The following is a 20,283-nucleotide window of genomic DNA, read 5'->3' on the forward strand; positions in this document are numbered from 1 at the left end:
AGGGGTGAGGCCTAGAGGCCCGAATATTTAACAAAATAAAAATAACAAAACAGAGTCCCAGAGAACTGAGGCGGACTTTTTAAATTGCCCATCTTTGCACTTTACAGCCCCTGTGGATGTCTCTGATCTGCATCCACGTACCGTGGGCTCAATTCCATCTTGCCCCAGTGCCCCCTGGAGTGGAAACTGCACCATTTGGTTCATTTCCTGAGGAATTTGCACTGAGCAGGAAAATTCCTGACTCAAGCTACCCACCTTGGGATCGAAACTCCAGCCCACTATCTCTCCTATCACAAACTCTCTCCAGCACATATCCAACACAGACAGAGCGTCTCTCAACCATAAACTACCCTGATAATCCAACTGCTGCAAGTGATTACTGAGATGCTGAGTGTGGGACCATGCATTTACATCTCCAAGCTTTGGTGCCCATGTGCAGAGTGGCAAAGCATGACCAAGTGATGGCATTACTTTATGCTTGTTTCTGGCATACGGGTACTCTCAGGAAGAAAAGTGTCTGTAATCAAATGTCTAGGCCATGTCAGACTATCATACTTCAAATGCCCCATTAATGACTAATAAATGACCATGGTTTACAGGACTTGATAAAGTGATAACTATGCAGCCTAATACCCAAACAAAATAGGTATCCCTGGACAGACAAGGCTATCAGTGCTAAGCTGTGTTGTTTTAGCTGTGTAATCTCCTGCACCCAATCTGTGCAGAGGTGAACATGCTATCAATCTGTATTCAACAACAATTTGCACTTATATAGCATCTTTAACATAATAAAATTTTTCCAAGGTGTTTCACAGGAGCATTTGCAAACAAAATTTGAAACCAAACCAAAGAGATATTAGTACAGTTGACCAAAAGTTTCGCCAAAGAAATAGGCCGGAATCTTACCACTGTTCACCCCAGCGGGATTCTTCTATTCCCCCTGCAGTGAACAGAGATTTGGCTGGCCGCCAAATTCTCTGACTTCGCTGCAGCAAGAGCATGACGTGAAAGGTAGGTAAGATTGCGTCAGTAGGCTTTAAGGAGTGTTTTAAAGGAGGACAGAGGGGTAGAGAGGCAGGGCAGTTCTGGGACAGAGCTTAGGGGCCTGGCAGCCAAAGGCATGGCTGCAAACACTGAAGCCAGAGTTGGAGCATGCCAGAGAGCTCAGAGGACTCGAGGATTAGAAAATATTGCAGAGGTAGGGACAGAGCAAGACCATGGAAGGGCTTGAACACAAGGATGTAAATCTTAAATTTCAGGCTTTGCTGAATTGTGCACCCATACAGGTCAGCAAGCATGATGATGAATGGGACTCAGTGTGAGTCAGGAAATGGACAGCACAGTCCAGAGAACCTGGCGTCACTTTCAGAAGTAACAAAGGCACGGATAAAGGTTTCAGCAGCAGATGGCTGAAGCAGGAATGGCAATGCACATTTCTAAAAGAGTTAAAGGACCTGAAGGAGTTTCTGAGTGAGGACATGGAGAGAATTGACTGAGTTGAGAATCGTCATTCAAATGGGCTAAATCACTATCTGCACCATCTGGTACAGCACAGAACATCACGGCCCTTTAGAACATTAATAGGCTGGCCTGACACAGGAAATTCTAGCCAGCTGTTGAAAACAGAAATCTAGCTTGATATCAGGCAAAATAAGAATGCACTGGTGCGGATTTTCAAAAGCTTAGATTGGAAAGTATTAGAAGTAAGAATAGGTTTCTATGTGGATCAGATGGCCAGCAAACAGAGATGACCTGTTCTAGACTCACCAATAAGCAGTGGAGACGTGGGCGGACTAAAGGAATGAGTCTGTACAATAAACTAACAAGGATCAGGGACAGAATTTAATGATCTTTGGAAAAAGATGCAAAAAGGTCGGTGACACTTTCGGCAGCTTTTCGGAAGTCTCACTTCATCATTGCTGCCGTCTTGGAATCTGTGGCCTTTTCTGTGAGCAATGAAGTGTGAAACAGGTTTAATTACCAGCTCTGATTAATTGTCATAAACTGCCTGTTCGGTGGAGGGCAACATTTTATAGTAATACCTAATTAGCAGGGATCTCAGTAAGTATGCATTTCTCCATTATTTTATTCTGGGTTATAGCTCCACAGGTGACAGCTGTCTTTCAAATCAACCTGTTCATGTTATAATGGCAGCTGACTCAAACTCGAGTTACAGCTTGGGCTGGGAGCTGAAAAATCTCCTCTACACTGTCCCCCATCAATCACTCCCAGGACAGGTACAGCACGAGGTTAGATACAAAGTAAAGCTCCCTCTACACTGTCCCCATCAAACATACCCAGGACAGTATCACCTACTTGTGACACTAATATTGCCATTAATATTGACAGCACTGTCCCATCAAACACTCACAAGACAGTTACAGAACGGTTTAGATAGAGTAGAGCGCTTTGTGCCCTTTCCCGACAAACGTTCCTGGGACAGATACAGCACAGGTCAGGTACATATTAAGCCCTCTCTATGCATTCAGAGTTCATGTCCCAAGGATGTCAACAGAGGTAGCTGCCTGTGTGATATTTCAGAAAAAAATATATACCATAATTGTTTATATTTACTGACCTCTGACATCTGTGGAAAGAGGCTGATGGCAACAGGCAGTGCAAATCCAAATGCTGCTAGGCACACAAGGCTATGGAAAGGAAGAACCAGTCTCGGAAATGCCTTAAGGATCCATGTTCTGTACAGAAAGATAGACAGATAAATACCTTTCTTGTCATCCTCAGTGATTTAAACATGCATGATGTCTATTTTCCCCAATTTTGTCCTGTTCTCTCCTGTGGGCACAAATTATTAATCAAGTATTAGACCCAAAGTAGCTCACCCAAGAGAATGTTTCTCAACAGTGAATTCACCAGGAAAGTTAGGAACATTGGACCTAAGGCAGTCGGCAATACGACCCTTCAAGCCTGCTCCACCATTCAAGAAGATAGCGGCTAAACTGGTTGTGATCTCAACTCCATTTTGTTGCCTGCCCCCAATAACTCTCGACTCCATCGTCTATCAGAAAATCTGTCAAACTCTGCTTTGAATAAATTCAATGCCTACACTGATTTTTGGAGAAGACAATGCCACACACTAATAACCCTTTGACAGAAATAAATGCTCGTCATCATTTTAAATGGTAGGGGTCTTTTTTATTTTATTAATTCGTGGGACACAGGAGTCGCTGGCTGCCAGCATTTATTGCCCATCCCTAGTGCCCTTGAGAAAGTGGTGATGAGCTGCCTTCTTGATTCACTGCAGTCCATTTCCTGTAGTTGACCCACAATGCCGTTAGGAAGGGAATTTCAGGATTTTGACTCAGCCATTGTGAAGGAATGGCGATATATTTCCAAGTCAGAATGGTGTGTGGCTTGGAGGGGAACTTGCAGATGGTGGTGTTCCCATGTATCTGCTGCCCTTGTTCTTCTAGATGGAAGTGGTCGTCAGTTTGGAAAATGCAGTCTAAGGACCTTCAGTGAATTGTTGCAGTGCATCTTGTAGATAATACACACTGCTGCTTCTGAGTGTCAGGCGGTGGAGGGATTGAATGTTTGTAGCTGTGGTACCAATCAAGCAGAGTGCCTTGTCTTGGATGGTATTAAGCTCCTTGAGTGTTGTTGAAGCTGCACCAATCCAGGCAAGTGGGGAGTATTCCTGACTTGTGCCTTGTAGATGATGGATAGGCTTTGATGGGTCAGGAGGTGAGTTACACACTGTAGTATTCCTAGCCTCTGACCTGCACTTGTAGCCACTGTGTTTCTGTGGTGAGTCCAGTTGAGTTTCTGGTCAATGGTAACCCCAAGGATGTTGACAATGGGGGATTCAGTGATGGTTACACCATTGAATGTTAAGGGGCAGTGGTTAGAGTGTCTCTTTTTGGTAATGGTCATTGCCTGACATGTGTGTAGCGCAAACATTGCTTGCCACTTGTCAGCCTAAGCCTACATATTGTCTAGATCTTGTTGCATTTGAACATGGACTGCTTCAATATCTGAGGAATCGCGAATGGTGCTGAACATTGTGCAATCAGCGAACATCTCCACTTATGATGGAGGGAAGGTCATTGATGAAGCAGCTGAAGATCGCTAGGTCTAGGACACTAATCTGAGGGACTCCTGCAGAGATGCCCTCATTTCTGAGGGTGCACCCATATTACACCAGGGATCAGAGCAGATCCATCAACACCATCAGTCATCAGCCAGTCTGTGGACTGGTCTCTGAAACTGGTGGAAGTCATCAAGAAGCCAAAGAACTTAATATTTTCCAAAGTTCATCTGAGAACCAACAATTCAACTGCAAGAACTTCCAACAGTTGATAACAAGGGGTATACAATTCTAACAAGGGTGCAGGAGCAAAGAGATTTGGGTGTATGTGTACGTCATTGAAGATGACAAGATTGGTTGACAAAACAGACACTATCCTTGGCTTTATAAATAGTAGAATAGGGTACAAGAACAAGGAGGATATGTTGAACTTGTAAATGACACTAATTTGGCCTCAGGTGGATATTGTGTCCAGTTGTATCAGAGCTTGGTATGGCTCCTGCTCTGCCTAGGACCACAATACACTACAAAACATTGTAAATGTAGCGCAATCCATCACGCAAACCAGATTCCCATCCACTGACTCTATCCATACTTCCCGCTACCTCGAAAAAACAGTCCCCATAATTAAGGACTCCGTGCATCCCAGACATTCTCTCTTCCAACTTTTTCCATCGGGAAAAAGATAGAAAAGTCTGAGGTCACATCCCAACTGACTCAAGAACAGCTTCTTCCCTTCTGGCATCAGACTTTTGAATGGACTTACCTTGCTTTAAGTTGATCTTTCTCTACACCCTAACTATGACTGTAACACTACATTCTGCACTCTCTCGTTTCTTTCTCCATGAATGGTATGTTTTGTCTGTATAGTGCGCAAGAAACAATACTTTTCACTGTACGCTAATACATGCCACAATAATAAATCAAATCAAAATCAAATCAGATCAGGGTTGAATGGCCATTCTGCACTGTAAAAATTCTGTCATTCTGTGAACTGAATGGCCTTCTTTTGCTGCTACATAATAGGCTTGAGGAGTTGAATGGTATATGATGGCCACAGGGGATCATCTATAGATCTCTCCGTGGATCTCGTAGAGTACAAACTCTCCTATTGAGAGAATGGAGGCTCGGCCAATAGGGAAGGGGCAGCTGGAGGGGGTGGTTTAAAACAAGCTGACTCCACTCAGGCCGACAATCAAAGGATTCTGGGACTTGACCTGTGTACTATAGCTACAGAAGTGGTACTTTATGCACGTTGTAAATAAAGAGTGTTGGTGACGGAAGATTGGCCTCAGTGAGACTGTTACAAATGGCCTCTCCCTTTTCCTATTTGACAGGGACAAGTGACTGAATGGCCTGTTGCTCTGATTCTGTAGCCTGCCTGCATTCATGGGCCTACTTCTTGAAACCCTAGAGACGTTCAGGTCTAGGGAAGAAAATTAGAAATGTAAAGACCAAAAAAAAACTTGTTAAATTACTGAGAGACAGAAGAAGAAGCCTTTTAATTGCTGCCTTGCCAAAAGCAATTTGAAGTATTGTAATGACTGATAGAAAAATGAAGTGTGAACTCCCTGCATGCTTTATTCTCAGGCCAGGTCACAAATCAGTCATCAGAATTTCCTAATTAAGGGTTCTCTGCCACAATTAAGCTACTAATTATTGCATATAATTTCCCATTCCAACTTGGAGTGTGTTTTCCCAAAAAGCCAAGTAGAAATAGATTTACATAAAATTCCAAATAGTCTTTCCTTGTTTCATAGTTGTCAACAGTGGTAAGAGTTGGCTTGAACACGTGTAGGAGCATGATTAAGAACACATGCATGGACCAATATTCTGAGTACATGCTAAATTAGCTATTGCTCTTGGGGCTAAAGGGATCAAGAAATATGGGAGAAGGCAGGATCAGGATATTGATTCTGATCATCAACCATAGAATCAGAGGCATTGAATCCTGCAGTGCCGAAGGAGGCCATTTGGCCCATCAAGTTTTCACCACCACAATCATACCCAGGGCCAATTCCCATAAACCCACTTATTTACCCTGCTAATCCTCTGACACTAGGGTCAATTTAGAATGGCCAATCAACTTAACTCACACATCTTTCAGACTGTGGGAGGAAACTGAAGAACCTGGAGGAAACCCACGCAGATACGGCGAGAATGTGCAAACTCCATACAGCTCAGTATTTATTGGCCAGGCTGTCTCACCACATTTTCTGTTTTTAATATGCATTAATCAAGGACAGTCGATTTGAATTTGTTAAGGGAAGGTCATGCCTCACTAATTTGAATTTTTCAAGAAATTGGTTAACATGGTTTGCACAGATTTTTGTACAACTCTTTGTTAGGTCCCATATGGAAGAAGGATCAGAAAATTCAAAGCTCATCATATCCAAAGGGAAAGTGGCAAGTTGGATCCAAAATTAGGCTGAGTAGCAGGAGTGAAGTATTACAACTGAAAATTGCTTTTGTGATTGGAAGGTTGTTTCCAGTGAGAGTCCCTTGTTAGTCATGGTACATATCAATATTTTAGATAAGCAGTACACAAATGATATAAAAATTGTCTGTGAGGTTGATAATGAGGACGAAAGGTGTAGACTGCAGAAATGTATCAAAGGGGCGGCACCGTAGCACAGTGGTTAGCACTGCTGCTTCACAGCTCCAGGGACCTGGGTTTGAATCCCGCTCAGGTCACTATCTGTGTGGAGTTTGCACATTCTACCTGTGTCTGCGTGGGTTTCCTCCGAGTGCTCCGGTTTCCTCCCACAGTCCAAAGATGTGCAGGCAAGGTTGATTGGCCATTCTAAATTGCCCCTTAGTGTCCAGGGATGCATAGGTTAGAGGGATTAGTGGGTAAGTATGTAGGAATATGGGGATAGGGCTTGGGTTGGGATGTGGTTGGTGCAGACTTGATAGGCCGAATGGACTCTTTCTGCACTGTAGGATTCTACGATTCAGATATGAAAGGTCAGGTGGACAGAAAAATGGCAAATGGAATTTGACCTGGAGAACTGAGAGACTTGCATAGGACAAACAAGCTAATGGAATATAATATGGAGATTGGAACTGTTCACAGAGTTCCATGTGTGGCCTAACCAAGAATCTACATAAATTTAACATAAGTTAAGGTTCCCCATGGTAAGCTTATGAAGAAAGTAAGGAATAGAAGGAAATTTGGCCAATTGGATAAGTAACTGGCTGTCTCATAGAAGACACAGGGTGGTGGTGGAGGGAAAATTTTCAGACTGGAGGCCAGTTACCAGCAGTGTACCACAGGGATCAGGGATCAGCTACTGCTACTTGTGATTTTTATCAATGACTTGGAAGAGGGGGCAGAAGGGTGGGTTAGTAAATTTGCTAATGACACCAAGATTGGTGGAGTAGTGGATGAGGTGGAGGGCTCTTGTAGGCTGCAAGAGACATCGATAGGATGCAAAGCTGGGCTGAAAAGTGGCAGATGGAGTTTAACTCTGATAAGTGCAAGGTGATTCATTTTGGAGGACAAACTTGAATGTGGATTACAGGGTCAACGGCAGGGTTGTAAGGAATGTGGAGGAACAGGGAGGTCTTGGGGTTCATATCCACAGATCTGTGAAGTTTGCCACTCAAGTGGATAGAGCCGTAAAGAAGGCTTATAATGTGTTAGCGATTATTAACAGGGGGTTTGAGTTTAAGAGCCGAAGGTTTATGCTGCAACTATACAGGACCTTGGGAGACCACATTTGGAATATTGTGTGCAGTTCTGGTCACCTCACTATAAGAAGGATGTGGGAGCATTGGAGAGAGTGCAGAGGAGATTTACCAGAATGCTGCCTGGTTTGGAGGGTAGGTCTTATGAGGAAAGGTTGTGAGAGCTGGGGCTTTTCTCTTTGGAGCGGAGGAGGATGAGAGGCGACATAGTAGAGGTTTATAAGATGATGAGGGGGATAGATAGAGTGGACGTGCAGAGACTATTTCCTTGGGTGGATGTAGCTGTTACTAGGGGGCATAACTATAAGGTTCATGGTGGGAGATGTCTGAGGTAGATTCTTTACGCAGAGAGTGGTTGGGGTGTGGAATGGACTGCCTGCTGTGATAATGGAGTCGGACACTTTAGGAACTTTCACGCAGTTATTGGATAGGCACATGGATCACACCAGAATGATAGGGAGTGGGATAGCTTGATCTTGGGTTTGGACATAGATTGGCACAACATCGAGGGTTGAAGGGCCTGTACTGTGCTATACTGTTCTATGTTCTAACTGCTCTTCAATTCTATCCCTTTAGAAGTGAATTTGCCCTTTTATGGCCTTATGAACCTGCAATGCTACTTTCAGCATTTTATGCTTCCTCATTTAGATACAGTTTCCATGGAGTACGTGGCCTCCTTATTCTTCTTCATGTCTAATTGTATCAAACTTGAATGTTCAATTCTGCATCCCAGCCTGCCAGTATATTAATCTCTTCCTGCAATTTGTAACACTGGGCAGGATTTTCTGGCTGCGCTCACATGGAAACCGGAAAATCCCGCCCGAGGTCAACGCCCCTTGCTCGTTATGATTCCCGTGGCAGACGGGACGGGAAAACCCGCTCCACTTTATTAACTACATACTAATAATTTAACGTTGCTTGTAGTTTTGAAATTGCACTTTCAATTCCTGGGTCTAAATTGCTAATGTAACTGTCAACAATGATGCCAACTCTGACCCTTGTGGAACACTACCTTTTTTTCAATTATCTGAATGAGGTCAAATTGAAATAAACAAATGACTGTTAAACAAGTCATTATGGAGCTCATTACCTCAAACCCAGCTTAGCTAATGAGTCTTTAACGTGACCATGCCAGCTTGGGTATGTTATCACTGTAAACAGTTGCATCAATAAACATGTTCATTACTATAAAAAGAAAAACTCTCAATATTTTAATCTGTTCCACTTGAAAGGATTCATGTTTCCAAAACAGGCACAGTTTTGGCTGTGCAACCTTATATGAGTTATCAGATTAGTAAATACACCTTCTGTTGTGGCACCTGGATTATAATTTCCTTTTAGTTTTGTATAAATGTCTTTCTTTGAGTGAATTTTTGTGTTTATCCAGGTGAGCAAAGTTAGTGCTTGGCAAGGAAGCATGAGGAAAATATTGCTAAGGCCCATTGTGAGGTGCTAGTGCCCTGATTCGCGATCACTCTGTTCCCAGATGGACTAATGTCATACTGCTTCCTCAGTCTCATTGACGTCAGTGTAGAGTTCAGTACAGTACACACTGCTGACTGGATGCTTTTGTCGTGAAAACATCTTTTTTTAATCAAACAATGATTTTGAGTCTACCAGCTAAAAACCCAAATTGAAACTTTAAAAACAGAGATTAAAGTCAGACCTTGATTCTGGAGAAAAGTCAGATTGTACTCGACTTGTCAATTCCGTTTCTCACAATAAGAAGTCTCACAACACCAAGTTAAAGTCATCAGGTGAGTGAAGGAGCAGTGCTCCAAAAGCTCGTGCTACCAAATAAACCTGTTGGACTTTAACTGTCATTGTGAGATTTCTTACTGTGCCTACCCCAGTCCAACTCTGGCATCTCTACATCTGTTTCTCACCCCACAGGTGTTGGAAGACCTGCTGAGTTTTTCCACCATTTTCTCTTTTTATTTTTGAATATTGGTATGGACTGGACTGCTTCATTTTCAGATGAATTATGAATGCAGCTGAACATTGGGCAATAATCAGTGAACATCATCACTTCTGAACTCATGATAGAGGGAAGCAGCTGAAGAAATAGGTTGCAGAGCTGGGCCGAGAGGTGGCGGATGGAATTTAATGCGGAGAAGTGTGAGGTAATTCACTTTGGTAGGAGCAACAGATGTGTCGAGTATAGGGCTAACGGGAGGACTTTGAATAGTGTGGATGAACAGAGGGATCTCGGTGTGTGTGTACATAGATCCCTGAAAGTTGGGAATCAAGTAGATAAGGTTGTCAAGAAGGCGTACGGTGTCTTGGCGTTTATTGGTAGGGGGATTGAATTTAGGAGTCGCAGTGTAATGTTGCAACTGTACACTACTCTAGTGCGGCCGCACTTGGAGTACTGTGTGCAGTTCTGGTCCCCGCATTACAAGAAGGATGTGGAGGCGTTGGAGAGGGTGCAGAGGAGGTTTACTAGGATGTTGCCTGGTATGGTGGGGAGGTCCTATGAGGAGAGACTGAGGGATTTAGGGTTGTTTTCGTTGGAAAGAAGGCGGCTAAGAGGGGATCTTATTGAAACATATAAGACGATTAGAGGTTTAGATAGGGTGGATAGTGATAGCCTTTTTCCTCGGATGGAGAAAGCTAGCACGAGGGGGCATGGCTTTAAATTAAGGGGGGGTAGCTACAGGACGGATGTCAGGGGTAGGTTCTTTACCCAGCGGGTGGTGAGGGATTGGAATGCCCTGCCTGCTGCAGTTGTAAATGCGTCTAGTTTGGGGGCGTTTAAGAGATCTCTGGATAGGTTTATGGACGAAAAGGGATTGGTATAGGCTAGTGGGTCATTGTTTTTGTAACTGGTCGGCGCAACATCGTGGGCCGAAGGGCCTGTTCTGCGCTGTAATGTTCTATGTTCTATGTTCTATGAAATCTAATACAGGATTCAAAAGCAAGTGGTAAGAAGGTGGAACTCACTACCACAAGGAGTGAGTGAAGAGAATAGTCTATTTAAGAACGATGAGGGAGAGGGAGATAGTTGCTTATCATGTAGATTTGAGTGCAGCATAAACACCACCATGAACTGGCTGGGTCAAATGGCCTGTTTATGTGCTGGGCATCCTATTTAATCTTGTGTGGGATGTTTTCTCTTGTTGGGGAATCTGGAACTTGGGGTCACCGTTTACAAATAAGGGTTGCTCATTTATGACAGAGATGAGGAGATTTTCTTTTCTCTCGGTGGGGCATGAGTCTCTGGAATTCTCTTCCTCAAAAAGCAGTGGAAGCAGAGTCTTTGAATATTTTTAAGGTAGATTATTAATAAACAAGGAAGTGAAAAGTTATAGGGTGTAGGTGATTCTGTGGCGTTAAGATTACAATCAGATTAGCCACCAGTTGAGAACATAAGAACATAAGAAATAGGAGCAGGAGTAGGCCATCCAGCCCCTCGATCCTGCCCCACCATTCAATAAGATCATGGCTGATCTGTCGTAGCTCAGTTCCACATTCCCACCCTCTCCCCATAACCCTTAATCCCCTTGCCTATCAAAAACCTATCAACCCGCATCTTAAAAATATTGAGCGAGGCAGCCTCCACCACTTCAACAGGCAGAGAATTCCAGAGATTCACCACCCTTTGAGTGAAGAAGTTCCTCCTCAACTCCGTTCTAAACTGCCCCCCCCCTTTATCTTGAGGCTGTGCCCCCTAGTCCTACTATCCTTTCTGAGCGGTAAGAGCCTCTCCACCTCTATCCTATCCATGCCATTCAACATCTTATACGTCTCAATGAGATCTCCCCTCATTCTTCTAAACTCTAACGAGTACAAGCCTAGTTTATTCAGCCTCTCCTCATAGTTCAACCCCCTCATCTCCGGCATCAGCCTAGTAAACCTCCTCTGCACTCCCTTCAAGGCCAAAATATCCTTGCATAAGTGTGGCGACCAAAACTGCACACAGTACTCCAGCTGCGGCCTCACCAGTGCCCTATACAGCTGCAGCAAGACCTCCCTACTTTTATATTCAATCCCCCTTGCTATGAAGGCCAGCAACTCATTCGCCTTCCTGACCACCTGCACCTGCAGGCTGGGTTTTTGCGACTCATGCACAAGGACCCCGAGGTTCCTCTGCACCGTCGCATGCTGCAGTTTTTCGCCACGTAAGTAATAGTCCTTCCTACCATTATTCTGACCAAAGTGGACAACCTCACATTTGAACATAAGAACATAAGAAATAGGAGCAGGAGTAGGCCATCTAGCCCTTCGAGCCTGCCCCGCCATTCAATAAGATCATGGCTGATCTGTCGTGGCTCAGTTCCACTTTCCCGCCCTCTCCCCATAACCCTTAATCCCCTCTCTTATCAAGAACCCATCAACCCGCGTCTTAAAAATATTTAGCGAGGCAGCCTCCACCACTTCAACGGGCAGAGAATTCCAGAGATTCACCACCCTTTGAGTGAAGAAGTTCCTCCTCAACTCTGTTCTAAACCGCCTCCCCTTTATCTTGAGGCTGTGCCCCCTAGTCCTACTGTCTTTTTTGAGCGGGAAGAGTCTCTCCACCTCTATCCTATCCATCCCATTCATCATCTTATACGTCTCAATGAGATCTCCCCTCATTCTTCTAAACTCTAACGAGTACAAGCCTAGTTTATTCAGCCTCTCCTCATAGCTCAATCCCCTCAACTCCGGTATCAGCCTAGTAAACCTCCTCTGCACTCCCTCCAGGGCCAAAACATTAAATTCCATTTGCCAGTTCCTGGCCCATTCGCCCAGCCTATCTAGATCCTTCTGCAGACTCCCCACACCCTCCGCACAATTTGCCGTTCCACCAATCTTGGTGTCATCAGCAAATTTCGACACCATACACTCGGTTCCCTCCTCCAGATCATCTATATAAATGGTAAATAGCTGAGGCCCCAGCACCGATCCCTGGGGCACTCCACTCGTCACCAACCGCCAATCCGAATAGCACCCATTGACCCCCACTCTCTGCCTCCTATTTGACAGCCAATCCCCTATCCACGCTAACACCCTACCCCCAACTCCATGCCCCCTTACCTTCTGCAATAACCTCTTGTGAGGCACCTTGTCAAACGCCTTCTGAAAATCAAGAAAGACCACATCCACCGGCTCTCCTCTATCCACCGCCCTAGACACATCCTCATAGAACTCCAATAAATTCGTCAGACACGACTTCCCTTTAACGAAACCGTGCTGCACCTGCTCTATCAAGCAATTCCCCTCAAGATGCCTCGCTATTTTCTCCTTGATCACGGATTCTAACATTTTTCCTACAACAGACGTTAAACTAACCGGCCTATAATTCCCTACCTTTTGCCTGCCACCCTTCTTAAACAATGGCGTAACATTAGCCATTTTCCAATCTTCCGGCACTTCCCCGGAATCCAGCGACGTTTGGAAAATAATCACCAAGGCATCCACTATCACCTCCGCCATTTCCTTCAGAAATGAAGGCAGGATGCTCACTGGTAATCAGCAGGAGCCTCTTTTTTTTCCACAGAATTCACAGAACCCCTACATTGCAGAAGGAGGCCATTCAGCTCATCGAGCCTGCACTGGAAACAATTGCATTCAGGCCCTATCCCCATAACCTCATGCGTTTACTTTACTAACCTCATGACTGTAAGGAATTTAGCATGGCCAATGCACTTAACCTGCACACTTTCAGACTGTGAGGAAACAAGAGCACCCGGTGGAAACCCGTACAGACTCAGGAAGAACGTACAGACTCTGCACAGATAGTCACCAAAGCCAGGAATTGAACCAGGTCTCTGGCGCTGTGAGGCAGCAGTGCTAATCGCTGTGCCACCATGGGTAAATAGTTCAGTGGTATTTTTAGAAGTACTGCTGGGGAAAATTCTTTAATTTGCTTTTACTTTGGGGTTTTGGCCACGAGGATGTGGTGATGGTATGTAGCAGATGAACTGAAAGCTGTGATATGGGAATGATATTTTTGAGGACCTGGAATCTCAGTACCCTCCCCAGAACTTGATCAGAGGGATCCCAGATGCCACTTCCCTGCCTATCCGCTCCTCCTTCTCCTCCCTGGGCAGCCTTTGGATGGGCTGCAGGCGTAGCCCCCATTACAGAATGCAAGCTTTCTCCTGACAGATCAAACCTCCTTGTCATGACCCAGCATCACTGCAGTGAAAAGTTAGCAACGTTCCTCCAATAACACAATATGATACTTTCACTAATTATGTACTAACTAAAGTAAGTCAGCTCACTTGAATATTACATGGTTAATGTTTTAAGTGGAGAGGGATGGGTCCTTTGAGAAGCTGAATGTATGGGAGTGCGTGACTGTGAGATATCATCAGCTGGATCTGCCCAATGGAAGATTGCATACCAAAGCAGTGGTAGAGCCTTGCTGACATCATGATCCACCTGCTCTACTTGCTTTCACTGTATTAGCAAACCAAGTCAGTCAGGCCTCTGAAAATGGTCAGAAGAACCCTGTTATTTTAAATTTTTTCTGTTTGTATCTCCTGTAGTGCCAGCACTAGTGGCACAATTGACCCTGTGTTCCATTGCAGACACTTGGTCTCTTCAACCTCTGTCATAGGATAAGACAAGTGATCAAATGATACAAATGCCACGGTGGCATAGTGGTTAGCACTGTTGCCTCACAGTGCTGGGGACCTGGGTTCAATTCTGGCCTCGGGTGACTGTCCTCATGGAGGCTGCATGTTTTCCCCGTGTCTGCGTGGGTTTTCTCTGGGTGCTCCAGTTTCCTCCCACACTCCAAAGATGTGCGGATTACATTGATTGGCCATACTAAATTGCCCCTAGAGTCAGGGGGATTAGCAGGGCAAATATGTGGGGTACGGGAATGGGCAATTTGGAATTGTGGTCGGTGCAGACTTGATGGGCTGAATGGCCTCCTTCTGCATGGTAGGGATTCTATGATTAAGGGGACAAGAAGGAGAAAGGAGAAATGAGAATTTCAGTGGGGTAGAATGTTTTCAGTTTACTTGACAGATTCAAATATTGGCAGGTAAAAGTGTAACAAAACAATAGGCTATCTTTCAAGGGAGATGCTTCAGGATATAGTCCCACAAGGGGGAATGGGACAGAAACCAAAGCCAGAGCCCTTTGGATGACAAAAGAGAGACAGTGTAAAGTGAAGCAGAAAAAAACACATACGCCAGATGCCAAGTGGGAATATTTCAGGCTGAAAAGAGAAAGTTCAGAGAGAAAATCAAGAAGAAAATAAGAGAGGCAATGAGAGAATGAACATAAATGGCAATCCAAAAGTTTTCTGTAGGCATCTAAATGGTAACATGGCAAAAGGAGGAGGGTTGAATAGGGATCAAAAAGGGGATGTGTGCATGGAGGAACGGGCATCACTAAGGTATTAAATTAGTACTTTGAATCTGTTTTTAATCAAGGAATAATACAGGCCAATGTCATAGTGAAAGAGGACATATGAGATACTGGTTGGGCTAACTTTCACAATGAGCAAGTGTCAGATAAGTTGGCTGTACTTAAAGTTAATAAGTCACCAGGTCTGGATGGGTTACCTTCGAAAATACCGAAAGAAACTAAGGTGGCAATTGCAGAGGTACAGGTTATAACATTCCAATCCTTCTAAAGTCCAGGTTATTAAGTAGTTGCCTAAGTATTGACTTTGGGAAATCCCATTCCTTCATTTCAAAAGACAACCATTTCACCCCAATATCTTCCCTATCACTCACACAACTTGGTATCCGTACTGGTACTTTCCATTTTATTCCATGGATACAAGTCTGTTATGTGGCACTTTATCAAATGTCTTTTGACCTGATGAAGGGGCAATGCTCTGAAAATTTGTGCTACCAAATAAACCTGTTGGACTTTAGCCTGGTATTGCGAGACTACATACCGTGCCTACCCCAGTCCAACGCTTGCAGCTCATATTGGAAATTCATACTGTGAACTGTGAGGAGGATAACATGAAGACAATATAGGTTGGTGTAATGAATGGATTATTGGCAGGTGAAACTTACTGCAAAGAAGTATGAAGTACTAGGAAGAAATAGGAAAGGCAGTATAAACTGAAGAGTTAAGTTGTAAAGAGGCTACAGGAACAGAGCAACCTGTGGTTTATGTGCATAAATCGTTGAAGTTGGGCAGGCAGGGTGAGAAAATAGGCAAAAAGGCATTCGCGATCCCAGGCTTTATAAATAATGGCGTAGAGTACAAAGGTAGGAAGTTACGATGAACCATAACAAAACACTGGTTCAGCCTCAACTGGAGTATTGCATTTGATTCTGTGTAATATACCTTAGAATGCAAAGAGTTTAGAAGGCATTATGTGGATAGAATGCAGGAGCTGCAGTTGTATTCCTTAGAGAAGTTGAGGGAGATTTGAAGGTCTAGATAGAGTCCAGAGAGAAATTGCTCCCACTGGTGGCACTGATTCAAAGTGATTGGCAAAAGAACCACTGGCGACATGAGGAAAAGCCTTTACGCAGAGTGTGCTTAGGATCTGGAATACATTTCCGAGAGTGTGCTGAAGGCAGATTCAATCGCGGATTTCAAAAATAATTCAATAAGCATATGAAAAGGAAACATTTGTCAGACCACAGGTGGGCAAGTGGAACTGAGTTGCTCTCATGGGCAGCCAGCAGGGATTGAATATCTTCTTTCTACAAAACTTTATGTTTCTATGAAATCGAGAAGGATGGATGATGAAGGGAACAAGAATGACAAGGATGAGAAGGAGGAGCATGAGGATAAAGCGGGAGCATGAGGAAAAGGTGGTGGAGAGAAAGGCAGTTGATGAGAATAGGAAATGCGAATTATCCTCATGAAGGCAATTAGGAGCATGATGAGGGGTGGATGAGGATCAGAAGGATGATGATGACTCGTGTTTCAATTTTTGTTGACATTTTTGAAAGGAAATGGCCCTCGCTTGTTTTAAGAGGGATAGATGGATATGAGCAGAAAGGTGAAGGTGGAACAGCTAACTGAATGCACAATCAATGAAGTAGGTTTTGAGGAGGCCTTCAAAAGTAGTGGCAGGGTGAAGGGTTTAAAGAATAAGTTCCAGAGACAGGGCCTGCAGGAAAGACGTAGGAACTAGATGCTCTGCCAGCAGTGTTGAACTGGAAAGAGCAAGAAATGCAAATTGGGGCTCTCAGAAGAATGACACATGCATGCTAGGACACAGGCTTGCACAAAACTGCGGTAGCAAGGCACACTGAAACTATGGAGATACCTAAAGTCCAGAAAGCAAATTGTATTGGAGGGTAGGGGCCTGCAAAAACAAGATGAATAGTTGTTCAGTTTGTGATTTTTTGTTTAAGGTAAAAGAGAGAATAGATTAAATCAGGTCCTCAAGTGCCCAATATTAATCCCTCAAGCAACATCACCAGAACAGACCACGTGATTATTTCTCTCTTTGCTGTTTGTGGGATTTTGCTGTGCACTAATGGGCTGTTGGGTTTCCTATATTATACCTCAGAAGTATTTAATTGCCTGTAAAGTGTTTTGGAAGATCCTGAGGTTGTAAAACAATCTATAGAAACACAAGTCCTTTCTTTCTCCTGGAGTTCTAGAAGTTGCAGGAGGTGGGGTACGATAAGAACAGGTAACATTCCCAAGGTGAAAATAAATTGTTTGGCAATGACAGAATAGAAAATCTGAGGCTTAACTCTAGACTGAGCAAGATATTGAGGCTGAGCTGCTTTGGGTTCAGTCTGAGTGAGCAGCTGGGATGAGAAATGGATTCAGCATCTGACGTGTGAAGTGTCTGGCAGGAGCCAAAAGAGAATGGCTTGTGTCTTGTCAATGTTTAGCTGGAGAAAGTTGTGCCTTGTCCAAGGCATGGTGTGTGCCAGGCAGTCAGACAGGCAGCACAATGCTAGCTGTGGTATGGTAGCATCATGGTTATTTTACTGGACCAGTCATCCTGAGAGAGTGTGAGAAATTGAATTCTGTTTCTGGAAATAAAATCTGGAATCAGTAGAAGTGACCATGAACCTGTAAGATTCTTGTAAAAACCCAAAAGGCTAATGTGTTGGAAACCTGCTGTCTTCACCCGGTCTGAACTTATATGTGACTCCAGTCCCACGCCAGTGTGACTGGTTATTAACTGACCTGTAAATTGGCCTAGAAAAACACTCAGAGAATCAAACTGCTTTCAGAAGGGAGGCTCAGCACCATGAGAGGCAATTGTGGATGGGGAGCTAAATTCCATAAAGCAGTAAGCGAGGTCTGATAGTGAGGCACAGCAGAAGAAGCTATTAAAAGAGGCAAATTTACCAAACAAATGCTCGATCGAGTGGAAACTCAAACAACAGCCACTTTTTGGATTAGAATATGGTCATTAGGCTCCCATCAGCAGATCAGTCGCACTAACCTTTCTTTACATCATATTTCTCAATCCTTGTTCCCTTCAGAAATGCATCTAATTGGCCCTGAATTTCTTCTCTTAACCTTGGTAGGAGAAATGGTAAAAAGAAAAATCGGGAGAATGTCTGCAGAAATCCAGGGTCGCTGCCTTTTCAGCCTATTCATAACGTCAGTTCTAATGACTTTTCCTGGTAACTTTAGCCACAACTCGATTTCCCTCTTGTGTGGAAACATTCCTCCTTTCTTACTCTTGCATTCCTTGTGTTTTTAAGCTTGTGTTCCCTGGCACGTGAATCCTCCACCATGGTAAATACTTTTTGGCTGTGTGAACTTTTTCTCAATCCCCTTGACTGGTACTGCGAGTCTGTACGTGTGATCCTGTGTTGTAAATTGGCAAATGGTGTGTCGAAGGGTGAAGTGCGCCAGTGTAACATGACATTTAGCTGAGGGTATTTTTGTGGGCGAGGTACGTTTACGTTTACGCCTCTAATTCACTTCCATGTGCTAAACAAACAGCCGTGCGGCAGGTTGAGGTGTTTATTAGCAAGTGAAAGCTGTCTGATGTAGAGAACATGCTGGAGACGTCTAAATTTATCACTATTATAGCAGCTCTGAGTGAGTTCACATTTAAAGAGAAAGTTAGAAAATGACAAATAATGAATGGGGAAAGCTCATTCAGCCAGTGGAGGCCATTCACTCCAACACACTGAGTGCAACTTCATTATCATAGCTTCTGATGAAAGCAATCAGAACTTCCGAAGGAAGATGTTTTAACATAAGTTATAATTCCCAAAAATTAGATTTGCTCCAAATACTCTGGTTAACGACTGAGTAACAAATTAATCAACTCAGGCTCAATCCACTCAAATAATTTGAGCTCTCCTTTCTAACAGAGAATCTTTATTTTGAAGGGGCAGAGTTGACAGAGTTAACTGGGCATGGTTGCCTCGTGCTTATGTTACTGCATCCAGAGGCCGGGACAAACAAGACAGAGAATCTGACTTCAAATCACACCATGTCGGAATTTGAAGTTTTCTTTTAGTAAAAGTGGCCATGGGACTGTCGCAAAACCTCAATGGTTTCACTAATGCCTTTGAGGGAAGGAGACCTTTCATTCTCACCAGTGCCATACCCAAGCTACCATTACAAACTTTCTACTGCCCACTGAAGCAGACAAGCTGGCACTGACACCCAAAAACAAACTGCAAAAATTATATGAAGGCAGGTCCCAGGTAGGTTTTAAACACAAATGTAAACGAGGAGAGTCGGTAGGGAGATTTAGAGAGGGAATTCCAGAGTTGAGTGTGCAGTCAGCTTGGAGGCATGGCTTTCCATGGCGAAGCAATGGGAATCAGGGATCATAAGAAGTCAGAGCTGGAAGGAGAGATCTTGGGAGAGGGTTGTAAAATGGGAGAGTTTACAAATGTATAGGAGGGTGAAGCTATGAAGGGTTTTAATATCATGTCCTGGTTTTTTTGTCTCATTGGAACTATCTTCCTAAACTTCTTTCCCCAATCTCCTTCACCCCCAACTTTAAAAAGATGTTTCTTATTCAAAGACCATAAGACATAGGAGCAGAATTAGGCCACTCAGCCCATCAAGTCTGCTCCACCATTCAATCATGGCTGATATTTTTCTCATCCCCATTCTCCTGCCTTTTCCCCATAACCCCTCTTCCCCTTATAATCAAGAATCTATCTATCTCTGTCTTAAAGACACTCAATGCCCTGGCCTCCACAACCTTCTATGGCAAAGAGTTCCACAGATTCACCACTCTCCAGCTGACGAAATTCCTCCTCATCCCTGCTTCAAAGGATCATCCCTTTAGCCTGAGCTTGTGTCCTCTGGTTCTTGTTTTTCCTACTAGTGGAAACATCCTTTAGATGTTTAGACAATTACATGGGTAAGACGGGTATAGAGGGACATGGGCCAAACACGAACAATTGGGACTAGCTTAGCGGTTTAAAAAAAAGGGCGGTAGGGATAAATTGAGCCGAAGGGCCTGCTTCCATGCTGTAGACCTCTATGACTCTATCCTCTCCATGTCACCCTAACAAGGCCTTGCAGTATCCTGTAAGTTTCAATAAGATCCCCCTCATCCTTCTAAACTCCAACGAGTACAGACCCAGGGTCCTCAACTGTTCCTCATACGACAAGCTCTTCATTCCAGGGATCATTCTTGTGAACCTCCTCCAAGGCCAGCACATCCTTCCTTAGATATGGGGTCC

General features: G+C 44.0%; 1 protein-coding gene across 1 annotated transcript in view; it reads right to left on the reverse strand.

The window, feature by feature from the left end:
- LOC145337812 (sideroflexin-5-like) overlaps positions 1 to 20,283 on the reverse strand; it is a 206,345-nt gene that overhangs the window by 62,397 nt on the left and 123,665 nt on the right. The window contains exon 13 of the mRNA XM_080182664.1: positions 2,579 to 2,696. Within this exon, the coding sequence (XP_080038790.1) occupies positions 2,579 to 2,696 (118 nt within the window). The remainder of the gene's footprint in view (positions 1 to 2,578; positions 2,697 to 20,283) is intronic.

This window comes from Carcharhinus amblyrhynchos, unplaced genomic scaffold (assembly GCF_965287045.1).
Source record: "Carcharhinus amblyrhynchos unplaced genomic scaffold, sCarAmb.v2.hapA scaffold_77, whole genome shotgun sequence".
NCBI lineage: Eukaryota > Metazoa > Chordata > Chondrichthyes > Carcharhiniformes > Carcharhinidae > Carcharhinus > Carcharhinus amblyrhynchos.